The sequence below is a fragment of the Halictus rubicundus genome, chromosome 13 (genome assembly GCF_050948215.1).
Source record: "Halictus rubicundus isolate RS-2024b chromosome 13, iyHalRubi1_principal, whole genome shotgun sequence".
NCBI classification, from domain to species: domain Eukaryota; kingdom Metazoa; phylum Arthropoda; class Insecta; order Hymenoptera; family Halictidae; genus Halictus; species Halictus rubicundus.
The window spans coordinates 7,187,548-7,200,158 of NC_135161.1; the positions used below are offsets into that span (position 1 = coordinate 7,187,548).

Consider the following 12,611-nt stretch of genomic DNA (forward strand, 5'->3'; position numbering starts at 1 on the left):
TCTGAACAGCTCAATATCTCGAAAACTATGCCATCGATTTTAAAGTTCTTAGTCTTAAATTGCATGGAACTGAAGGGCCTTTCTGACTACATAAACGTGAAGTGGCCTGCCTTCCCCTTTAACGGGGGAGGGGAGGTACCTTTGTAATTCTAAATGGAACCCCCTATAAAATGTTACATATTTAGATTCTACCGGAAAAAACAAGTCAATTTTGTCTGAAACATTTTTTTGTCAGATACTTCCATGATGAGATATAACAGTTTGAAGTTTCGAGTTGTAGGTACTTGAACCGCTCGGAAATAGCGTTATGGAATTATACGCGCTCGAGTCCTTTGCTTATTCGTGAAGAAATAAAATGTACTTTAAATTAAATGTTCAAAATGTCCACCACGGGCTTGTAAACATTTATTTACTCGAAACATCAAAGTTGTTCTAACATTTTTTAACATTTCGGGAGTCACTGAAGCGCAAGCGTCACGTATTCTTTGTTTCACATCCTCTTTTGTCGTCGGTGGTTCAAACATAACTTTGTCCTTTACATATCCCCATAAGAAAAAATCTAATGGTGTTAGATCGGGGGATCGAGGAGGCCATTGACGAGGTCCCCCGCGACCTATCCATTTGTTCCCAAATTTTTCGTACAAAAATTGCCTGGTGATGATTGCAAAATGTGGAGGAGCGCCGTCTTGTTGGAACCACATTTATCTTCTAACGTGCAGTAGCACATCTTCCAAAAGCGTAGGCAAATGATTTTTTAAGAAATCACAATAACTTGCAGATGTTACAGTTTCTTGAAAAAAATAAGGTCCAATCACAAAATCTCCTATTATGCCACACCAAACATTTAAAGACCATCGATGTTGAAAGGGAACACATCGCATCCAATTTGGGTTTTCCACGGCCCAATAATGCAGATTATGTCTATTTACATGCCCTGAATTCATAAAAGTGGCCACATCGGAAAAAAGTATTTTGCACAAAAAGTCATTTTCCGCAACACCCTGCAGCCACTCACAAAATCTTACGCGGTGATCGTAATCTGCTATCGAAAGCTCTTGTGATAAAACCATGTGATATGGATGATACTTTTGCCGTTTCAAAATTCGTTGAATTGATGAACGACTAATATGTGATGTTTGTGCAAGTGTACGTTGACTGATATGAGGATTTAATGTAATTGCAGCAAGAATACTGGCACTATTATTTTCATTAGTGACAGCTTTAGGTTTATTGCGAGTTTTTTTACACAATTCACCGTGCTCGCGAAGCCGCTTTTCTAAATTATGAAATGTTGCATGACATTTTTTGACCCCATAACGTTCAAAAAACATCACTGCTGCACGCCAATAATTTTTTTGGCATTCACCTAACGTTAATAACATATTCACTTCTGTGTCAAAAGTAGCCATAATCACAATGTTACTGCTTGAATAAGAGCTCTAAACTGAAAACGTTTTCATAGATAAGTGAGTCAAACTCAAGAATTGTAAGTATTATTGTTTGTGTTTCTTCAGGAATAAGCAAAGGACTCAAGCGCGTATAATTCCATAACGCTATTTCCGAGCGCTTCAAGTACCTACAACTCGAAACTTCAAACTGTTATATCTCATCATGGAAGTATCGGACAGAAAATGTTTCAGACAAAATTGACTTGTTTTTTCCGATAGAATCTAAATATGTAACATTTTATAGGGGGTTCCATTTAAAATTACAAAGGTACCTCCCCTCACCCGTTAAAGGGGAAGGCAGGCCACTTCGCGTTTATGTAGTCAGAAAGGCCCTTCAGTTCCATGCAATTTAAGACTAAGAACTTTAAAATCGATGGCATAGTTTTCGAGTTTGAGCTGTTCAGAGTTATGTGGGCCACCCTGTATTGCAGACGTACACGAGGAAATCAAGCATCCGGAGTGGCATAAAGACGACAACGGCGCACAGTGTGCCGTTTCTATAAAATAGGTGATATTAATTAGAAATTGTTTATGCGAAATAGGCGTTCTTGTAAGCTAAAACTTTCAAGACCCCTGAAACCGTTCTGTCTGTGATCAATAATGTATAACTAATAGAGACACCAATTTGGTTTTTGCGATTCTGTTCCATTGTGCGCCGGTATTCTAACATTTTCCTATTATAGTCTGTAGACAGTGGCGGCTCGTAGCTAAAATTAGTGGGGGTGTTGCACAGAGATTATTGTATCTTTTTATTATATTAAATGTATCGATAATATCAAGTGGAAATGGAGGGTGCGCCACTGCCAGCAGATCTATACGATCATCGCGAACGAACGAGCCGATCGGTAGACTAACCTTCGCGGCTCCAGTTGTCGGATAAGACGCCCCAGTCGGACAAGCTGTCGTTGTCGGAGTCGAGCAAAGGGGACACGCTGATCGTCGTTCCTTTCGCAGACCCGACCGATCCTCTCTCGACCCTCAGCCACATGGAGGCCGAGCAACCGTGCAACCAGACCGGCCATGAGAGTTCAGGACCGATCGGCAAACAGGACGCGTGAACGGACCACGGGCTGCAGACGCCGGAAGCGAGGTGTCCCTCCCGGAAGTTCCTCAAGAGGTTCTCCGCCTTCTCCGTGTTCTTGTACTCCTCCGACTGAGTCTTCGGCGACTCCGTCGCCTCGATCAGCACCGGGAACGAGAGGATAAAGTTCGGCTGCGGCCGGGCAGCCATCACCAGGTGGAAAAGCGATTCGAGCAGCGACAACAGAGGTGGCGCGTCCACTTTGAACAGAGAGAGGTACGCGACCAGCTCCGATGGCGAAATCGTCTGCGTCGCCAACAATGTGAACACCTCGAGCACGGCGTGTTGCAAATCTGAAACGCGTTCTTCAATATTAACGATGAAAGACTCCTACGTCAACTATGGTGTCGTTTGGACATATAAAGGCGGGCTTCTTTTTCTGGCAAGGAACTCGAGAAAGAGCAACCCTACGAGACAAGGCAGTAAAATTGAACATAAGTTACGCTTCATAGATAGTTAGGATAGCAAAGGATACCAAAGAATGATGCTGGTGTTCCACTGACTCGTGCCTCGTTAGGTGGACTATAGTATCGTTAGATCAGGACCAACCAAGACCACATGGGATCTTTTCCCTAAAATCCTACAGCATCGAGCGTTAGAGTACCTTGATGTCGAGCATCTCTGCTGGCAAATATATCCCGGAAACCATTCAACAGCTTCGTGATCACCCCTGAACCGGCTAGGACTGCGCAACTGGAGGCGCTCTCTCTGCAAGTGGCCGCGACCTTCCTCAACCCGCCGGTCACGATGGCTCCTCTTTCGGCGTCCAGGCCTCTGCGGAATTTCCAAGGACATGCATGAAATTTCTAATGTTGTCTCTCTTGCGTTTCGATGTCTGGCTATTGAGGAGCTCACTGTTCGCTGAAGTGGATCAACAAGTCGACCGCCAGCGAACACAGAGCCGGGTGCGCGTTCGCGTTCCCTCTGGCCTCGACCACCGGTCCCATGGAGTTGCTTCTCTTCACGGTGTTGGCGCGAGGACTCCTGCCAGGCACCTCGATGTCCGCCTCGTACCCGTCATCCGCGGTCACATACTCGCCCGTGCTGCTGTCGTCCGCGGCGCAATCCGGCATCGCGTCCAACGTCATGGTCAGGAGCTGAAGCGGGTAGCACGATTAGTCGAACCGGGAGACTCGGGGCCTAGCGGTGATCCAAAGATACGAGCACACCAGCGAGTAACTTGTGACATTCTTTGCGGGAGCGAATCCTTAACTAGGAGCAAGCGAAATTTTGTTTCTATCTGGGCCATCGCTGACGTTGGAGATCAGCAGCGATATACCTGATTTGTTTAGTTTATCGCAATCTTCAACGTCAGCGATCGCTCGGATAGAGCCTAGTCAAAGTTTCCATAGTTCTCGCTGATTTACAATCGAATTCGATATCTAGGTATTTGCGCGCCAAGTCGGACGAAACTAATTTTTGACGCCGGTTCTGTCTACCGTTTCCAATCAGTTGGTATACTACGTGTAGAAAGCAACGCACTCTGGGCCGAGTGTACTGCGGTACGGTCTCCTCCTGGGCGGGCTTCAGCAACGAGACTTTGAGCAGTGCCTCGACGATCAAGGCCAGTCCGCGGCGCAACTGAACGCCTACTTCGGTCAGCGCTCTTCCCAGCTCCATGACCACGTCGCAGCCACCTGCGCCGACGAAGAGCACACGGTCACTTCTTGTTGCCGCGAAACTTACGCTGACGAATGAAATTACTCGAGCGATTTTCTACGAGAAGAGAGGCGTACGCCGAATCGACGGGGTCGTCAAGTGTTCCAGAAACTGTTTTTGACGGCGAGCGAAGCTTATTGTGGATTATAATCCGCAGCTGTTGCACGCACGCACGCACGCTAGCAAAGACGCGTTTCGTGATTCACGCTCTCGTTATACAGGGTGGCCCACATAACACTGAACAGCTCAATATCTCGAAAACTATGCCATCGATTTTAAAGTTCTTAGTCTTAAATTGCATGGAACTGAAGGGCCTTTCTGACTACATAAACGTGAAGTGGCCTCCCTTCCCCTTTAACGGGGGAGGGGAGGTACCTTTATAATTTTAAATGGAACCCCCTATAAAATGTTACATATTTAGATTCTACCGGAAAAAACAAGTCAATTTTGTCTGAAACATTTTTTTGTCAGATACTTCCATGATGAGATATAACAGTTTGAAGTTTCGAGTTGTAGGTACTTGAAGCGCTCGGAAATAGCGTTATGGAATTATACGCGCTCGAGTCCTTTGCTTATTCGTGAAGAAATAAAATGTACTTTAAATTAAATGTTCAAAATGTCCACCACGGGCTTGTAAACATTTATTTACTCGAAACATCAAACTTGATCTAACATTTTTTAACATTTCGGGAGTCACTGAAGCGCAAGCGTCACGTATTCTTTGTTTCATATCCTCTTTTGTCGTCGGTGGTTCAAACACAACTTTGTCCTTTACATATCCCCATAAGAAAAAATCTAATGGTGTTGGATCGGGGGATCGAGGAGGCCATTGACGAGGTCCCCCACGACCTATCCATTTGTTCCCAAATTTTTCGTTCAAAAATTGCCTGGTGATGATTGCAAAATGTGGAGGAGCGCCGTCTTGTTGGAACCACATTTCTCTTCTAACCTGCAGTGGCACATCTTCCAAAAGCGCAGGCAAATGATTTTTTAAGAAATCACAATAACTTGCAGATGTTACAGTTTCTTGAAAAAAATAAGGTCCAATCACAAAATCTCCTATTAGGCCACACCAAACATTTAAAGACCATCGATGTTGAAAGGGAACACATCGCATCCAATTTGGGTTTTCCGCGGCCCAATAATGCAGATTATGTCTATTTACATGCCCTGAATTCATAAAAGTGGCCTCATCGGAAAAAAGTATTTTGCACAAAAAGTCATTTTCCACAACACCCTGCAGCCACTCACAAAATCTTACGCGGTGATCGTAATCTGCTATCGAAAGCTCTTGTGATAAAACCATGTGATATGGATGATACTTTTGCCGTTTCAAAATTCGTTGAATTGATGAACGATTAATATGTGATGTTTGTGCAAGTGTACGTTGACTAATATGAGGATTTAATGTAATTGCAGCAAGAATACTGGCACTGTTATTTTCATTGGTGACAGCTTTAGGTTTATTGCGAGTTTTTTTTACACAATTCACCGTGCTCGCGAAGCCGCTTTTCTAAATTATGAAATGTTGCATGACATTTTTTGACCCCATAACGTTCAAAAAACATCACTGCTGCACGCCAATAATTTTTTTGGCATTCACCTAACGTTAATAACATATTCACTTCTGTGTCAAAAGTAGCCATAATCACAATGTTACTGCTTGAATAACAGCTCTAAACTGAAAACGTTTTCATAGATAAGTGAGTCAAACTCAAGAATTGTAAATATTATTGTTTGTGTTTCTTCAGGAATAAGCAAAGGACTCAAGCGCGTATAATTCCATAACGCTATTTCCGAGCGCTTCAAGTACCTACAACTCGAAACTTCAAACTGTTATATCTCATCATGGAAGTATCTGACAAAAAAATGTTTCAGACAAAATTGACTTGTTTTTTCCGGTAGAATCTAAATATGTAACATTTTATAAGGGGTTCCATTTAAAATTACAAAGGTACCTCCCCTTCCCCGTTAAAGGGGAAGGGAGGCCACTTCACGTTTATGTAGTCAGAAAGGCACTTCAGTTCCATGCAATTTAAGACTAAGAACTTTAAAATCGATGGCATAGTTTTCGAGATATTGAGCTGTTCAGAGTTATGTGGGCCACCCTGTATAAAACGAGGAGCCGTTACTTACCCAACGGGGACGTCAGGCAGCACGTGAGCAAAGCTTCGAAGAGTCTGTGCGCTGATTTGTTCGTATCTGAAACCGTGGGGCGAAAGAGAAGCGTGTCAGTACTCTGAACACCGAGGCGGATCGTTGCGTCGTTGCCGTTCCAGAAAATACGCACCTGTAATACTGTCCGTGGAGATGCGCACGGCCAACGTTTTGAACAACCGCAGAGACTTCTCGGATAGGGGATGCGACGACAATTCCGCGCGGAATTTCGGGCTGTTTAAAGCTACCCCTGCCGCGGCTCTCCACACGGCGCTAGCCTGATACAGGTTCAGTTCCCTGTACGGATCCGCGTCGTCATCCTCGACCTCGGGGCGATCTTCTGCCTCTGTTGTCTCGAGTTCCCCGATCATGTTCTCCCGATCTACGTCGGGACTCCGATGCCTGGATTCCTCTCGATCCACAACCTCCAGACCTCGCAGCAGCTCCGTAGTCTCGTTCTCGAGGGATTCAAGCAGCGACTTCAACGCGGACCTGCGGTCCGCCTCGGTGTTCGAGGCTGTTCCGGACGGTCTTGATGTCCGCCAGATCTCGATGATCACGGTGACCTCGAGGAGCGCGTACACGCTCCTGGTGAACGTTGCGTCCGGCAGCAGGGTCAACGCCTCCTCCAATCCGTTCGCTTCCGTGAACCACTCGCATATCTGCGTGTTCACGATCAGGCACGAGATCGCGGAGAGGCAGGACTGCACGAGGAACTTGGCTGTCGGGTTGCTCCTGTCGGTCGCGTAGCATCGCTTCGCCTTGAGGAACGTCGGATGGAACACCGTCCTCAACAGTTCTCGTCGGACGTGGAACCTGGAGCCAGGCCCGATCTTCAGAAGATGAGCCATCACCACGTAGCAGAGCCTCGGCTCGTCCAGGGTCAACAGATCCCCGTATACCTAGGGTATACAAAGGCTATAGCCGGTTTTGGGGGCCAAATCGGCCCTGGAAGGGATTTTATTCCAATTTGCGCCATTCGATAGCCTACCAAAAAAGATACCTTTCAGCCAAGTTTTAGCCCTATTGCTCACCTGTAAGGGTAGTTACAGAGGAAAAACGAAAATCCAGTTTTTGGCCCATTTTCCCCATTTAATGACAATTTAAAATTCTGAAAAAAATCTGACACATTTCGGACACCAAACCACATACTTTGAGTCGTTTTCAGATTTTTCCGTTGTAAACTCTGGCTGTAAAAATCGAAAAACACGAAAAAAATCGAAAAAATGCAGATTTCATATGGAAATCTAAGAGTGACCCAATCAAAATTAATTTAGCAATAAGATATTGTCCTAAGTATTATGCTCAATTTTTTTCAAATTCCTGCGATTGGTGCGTCATAGTAGGAAAAAATAAAAACCACTTTTTTCGGCGTTTTTTCCGTGAAAAACTAAGTTATAATTATCGTAAAAATATATTATATAATATTAAACATCTCTAAGTTCAGGGAAACATCGTCCAGACTTTAAAAATTGCGTAATACAAAAAACAACAATTATACGGCGCCGGTTGGTGCAGTAGCTATGGTCTCCAACTGCGGAACCGCTGAAGACTTTTTGGTCCCGGTTCGGATCTCGCCCCGGTCCAACTTTTTTTTTCTTTAATCACATGTTTTTTCGATTTCTAACCGTATGATTGTTGTTACGCTGTTGTAAAAACATTTTTTAACTATGTTTAAACTATTTTTTAATAACTTTCCGGAAAAATATTTTTGGAGTACTTTCGGCCTTTAGTCATCTACGGGCTGTATTACTTATCTACTTAACATTTTTTTACATGGGTGGTGGTTGTTATAGTATGAAGTCTGTATGTGAGGTCGTGTTTGTTTTCCCACTTTTTAAAGTAGCGTACTCTTTGATTGTTTGTTGAGTCTCCCCAGTCCTTTCTTTTTGTGTTTAGATCTCCAGCAATTATGTAATAATTATTGGGGTCGTGGAGTTTTAGTGTGTGGAATAGGTGGTCAAGTTCGGTGATGTATAGTGTTCTATTGTCGTTCGTCGCGTATGCACTTATTATGTATAGAGTTTTATTGTGTTCGGTTTTTGTCTTTATGATTGTGTATTCTAAGATTTTGTTGTTGGTTGAGGAGGGGGTGTGTATCTGTTCGCAGGGAATGTTATTTTTTATTAGGATTGCGGTTCCGCCGCCTTGGATTGCATTGTGCCTGTCTTTCCTGTATAGTTTGTAGCTTTTGAATTTAAGGGTGTGATTGGGGTTGAGCTTTGTCTCGGATAATAGTATTATATCGTGGTTATACTCTAGAAGAAATTGTTTTAGATCGAGTCTGCGGGGGTGTGTGATTATAGAGTTTACGTTGATGGCCGCGATTTTTATGGTGGTGGGGGGGGGGGGGGGGCTGGCGGCGTTATTATCCATTGTGTTTTTCGAATAGAGTGTTAAGAACGAATTCTATTTTCTCGGAGTTTATAGATACCTGTGTGGCTATTTGATTTAGTTGTGTGGTGATGAGCATGGCTAGTTCGGTTTTTATACTTTCTATCCAATCGGTCGGGGGTTGTGGGGTGGATGGGTTCTCGATGTTGTGCGGGCTGGGCGCTCCGGTGTTCTTGCGAATGTTGGTGGTGTGAGTTGGTTGCGGCGGTGTCGGTGGTTCTTGGGGTGGTTGTGCGTGTGTTTTTGGTCCTCTTATCATTTGGGCGTATGATATGTTGGGTGTTACAGTTGCGGCGATCCTTTGAATTCTCTTGTTCATTGTTTGCTGGCTGTGGTTGTTAGTGTCTCTTTTTAGTTTTAGTGCAAATTTAATGTAGGGGCAGCCTTTGTACGAGGCTGGGTGCCTGGGTGCCCGGTTTATCTGTCGGAGCCTTATGGGTCTGTAGGTTTTTAGTGTAAATTGTGTGGTTGTCTTTATCGTTTTCCTTCACGATGAAGTCCTGCTTTTTAATGTTAAGGGCATGTGCGGTGCGGATTATCTCCCCTATGCTAGAATTGAGGGTATAGATTGGTGTTGGTGCGTAGACTTTGGTTTTGGGTTGGGCGCTGGTTGGCTGCGTATTTGGGGTGTTCTCGTCCAGTTCCTTGTCGCTATCGTCCGAGAGCGTCTGATATTGGTTGCTGAGTGTTACTAGGGTTGGGGTGTCGGTGGTGTAGTGTGCAACTTTCTGAGTTTTTTTGGGGGTTTCCCATTGGTCTGTTGGTGCGTTTCCAATGTCCGTGGCGGTCGGGCTCTGCGCGGATCCGGGGGATGGCGCTGCTGTGTTTTTTGCTCTGGCTGCTTTTAGGTTAGGTTGGGCTGTGAATTTAGGGGCTGTTGGCCTGTTATTTTCTTTTAATACACTCCTGAATAGCTTGTCTACTTGTATTGAAGTAAGCTTCGGTATTTTTGAAGTGCCTGGCTTGCTATTTGCGTCCTCTGTGTTGTTTTCTTTATTTTCTCCTTCGTCGTTGCGGCGTCTTTTGGGACGCGGGAGTGGGGTGGACGCCATTGGGCCCGATACGGGACGAGCGTTCCTCGTCGGGTATCGGGGCCTGGCCTCTTTCTTGCTTTTGGAATCCCTGATGTGGTTTAATGATTCACTTTCGCTTTAACACGCACTTGGGGGCTGCAAGAGCCTCACGATCACTTTGTGTATCCCGTTAGTCGCTGCACCGTTCACTAGTCACTCCGTTCACTGAGGGTTGCTCGACGTGTCTCTGTCAGCGTCTCGGACACGACTGCTTAGAGACCATAGCTACTGCACCAACCGGCGCCGTTGAAAATACCTTCGAAATATTGGGATATATCCTGCGTAGTATAATTGTTGTTTTTTGTGTTACGCAATTTTTAAAGTCTGGACGATGTTTCCCTGAACTTAGAGATGTTTAATATTACATAATATATTTTTACGATAATCATAACTTGGTTTTTCACGGAAAAAACGCCGAAAAAAGTGGTTTTTATTTTTTCCTACTATGACGCACCAATCGCAGGAATTTGAAAAAAATTGAGCATAATACTTAGGACAATCTCTTATTGCTAAATTAATTCTGATTGGGTCGCTCTTAGATTTCCATATGAAATCTGCATTTTTTCGATTTTGTTCGTGTTTTTCGATTTTTACAGCCAGAGTTTACAACGGAGAAATCTGAAAACGACTCAAAGTATGTGGTTTGGTGTCCGAAATGTGTCAGATTTTTTTCAGAATTTTAAATTGTCATTAAATGGGGAAAATGGGCCAAAAACTGGATTTTCGTTTTTCCTCTATAACTACCCTTACAGATGAGCTATAGGGCTAAAACTTGGCTGAAAGGTATCTTTTTTGGTAGGCTGTCGAATGGCGCTAATTGGAATAAAAGCCCCCAAAACCGGCTATAGCCTTTCAGTAAAGCTGTCTCGAAATCTGGATAAAAAGTCGTACGTCTCCGCATACCTGCAGGAAGTCCCAGGAGTAGGTGTTCGGTCTGTCGCAGGTGGAGCAGAGGTCGGACTCCGAGTAGGCGGCCAGCTCCTTGAAGAAGGTGCGCTCGAGAAGCGCGACCGCTGGCGCGTAGGTTGCCGGGTCGTGTCTCTTCAGCAGGGAAGCGATGCTGGACAAGAGCGTCTTAGGCGGGAAACAGCAACAGGTGCCCGCCGCGGTGCACACCTTGATCATCCGGACCTGTAGCTCGCTGGCGAACGGGTGCGAGTCCTTGAGAAGATTGGTCAGCGTCATGAACAGAGAGGATATGCAGCAAGCCTGTTTCGCGACGGTGCCGACGATCACGGTCTCGGCGTGCGGCGCTCCGAACACGTCGGTGTGGTGATGACTCGTCACGCCGTTGTTCGCGCAGTATCTGTGCTTGGCCCTGTTGCAACTGGCCGCGTGCGATATGTCTCGTCTGACGGACTTCAGGCCGCTGGTCAACGCGCCTATCATGTCGATCACCTTCCTGGCGCGGGCGATCGACTTGGCCGCGTCGATGCTCGGCAGCTCGACGATCGCCAGGATCGTTCTCTCGACGAGCTTGCCGTCCTGGCTCTCGGTGAACAGCTGGAACAGCTCGAGGAAGTCGGAGAGCTTCTCCGTGGCGGTTGCGGCGCCCTGCTGGTGCAGCAGACAGTACAGGAAGGTCACGATCCCGTAGATGGTGGCGAAGATGAACTCTTGCAGCAGCGAGCCCTCCTCCGGCGACAACACGTTCACCGGCTTACCGCAGGCGTCCTCGAGCAATCTGAGCGTCATCGGCAGCAGCCCGTTGTGGATGACGGTGGTGGTCGGCTCGTTCGCTCTCAGCACCCGTTCCAACGCCGTCAGCATCAATCTAGCAGCCGCCGCTTTCAGCGTGGCGCATTCGGTACCGGTGAACCCGGAGCCGTCGATCCCGAACTGAAGCGACCATAACGTGTCCAACGCGAACTTCAACACCTGCACCGCCGGCGTTTGCTCCGCCGGTGTGTCGTAGTCCCTCAACCCCTGGAGCAGCTGGATGATCAACAGGCTGGTCTCGAAGTTGCTGATCCTCGCGTCCAACACGCTCTTGATCCTCTCGTCGATGTAGTCCCGCGGCGTCTTCTTCGCCGGCCGGGTCGGCAGCTCGTACAACGCCGCCTGCCATTTCTGCTCCTCGTCGCTGCGCACCACCGATGTGAAGTACTCGAAGTCCATCGGGTTCAGCCGGATCTTCAGGGTGAGCGACCGCGCCTGGTCGATGCCGTCTGTCAGCAGCTCGGACTCGCTGCTCGCGGTCTCCGGCGTGTTCTTCCGCGTCTCGAACATCCCGACCGATCTTTGCTTTGGGTGCAACGGCACCTTGCCGCCCACGCTCTGTCTGCGACCGGCTCTCCTCCTCGACGACGCATTGCCCTCGTGGCAGACGCTCCGGATACACCTGTTGGACAGTTTCGTTCTCAGATGAGGTCCAGTAGTTGAACAAGTCGTTTAGGGTCGAAACAAACAAGTCGTGAACAAGACGTCGAAGGCGTATGCCCGCTAGAATCAAGAACAGGGTATAGAATTCCTATACCTTGTTCTTGAATCTAGCGGATAATAGAATTGAATGCATCTGTTGTTAATCTTCGTCAAGTAATAATTTAACGCCACCATCGGTCAATCATTTCATGATTGGCATACTCATTTCGTTTGGGATTTTTGTGCAAACCAACATTTTTAAACCGCCATTTGATACAGCAGAATTATTCTGAACAGCCTATTGGCCCTGCGACGGCGGAGTCAGGGTATATCTTGACCCAGAGTGTAAAAATCGTCATTCAATTGCTTAATTTTTAGCGAGCTACAGTGTTTACTCGATTCATGTCGAAAACACGGGTCCAACCTCGGACATATATC

General features: G+C 46.3%; 1 protein-coding gene across 8 annotated transcripts in view; it reads right to left on the reverse strand.

The window, feature by feature from the left end:
* Positions 1–12,611, reverse strand: part of Mv (lysosomal-trafficking regulator mauve) — a 45,934-nt gene that overhangs the window by 10,697 nt on the left and 22,626 nt on the right. For all 8 annotated transcript variants that reach the window (XM_076799494.1, XM_076799495.1, XM_076799492.1 and 5 more), the window contains 7 exons: positions 10,716–12,153; positions 6,479–7,247; positions 6,325–6,390; positions 4,012–4,166; positions 3,385–3,626; positions 3,134–3,303; positions 2,304–2,822 (listed from right to left, as the gene is read on the reverse strand). In XM_076799494.1, the coding sequence (XP_076655609.1) occupies positions 2,304–2,822; positions 3,134–3,303; positions 3,385–3,626; positions 4,012–4,166; positions 6,325–6,390; positions 6,479–7,247; positions 10,716–12,153 (3,359 nt within the window). The remainder of the gene's footprint in view (positions 1–2,303; positions 2,823–3,133; positions 3,304–3,384; positions 3,627–4,011; positions 4,167–6,324; positions 6,391–6,478; positions 7,248–10,715; positions 12,154–12,611) is intronic.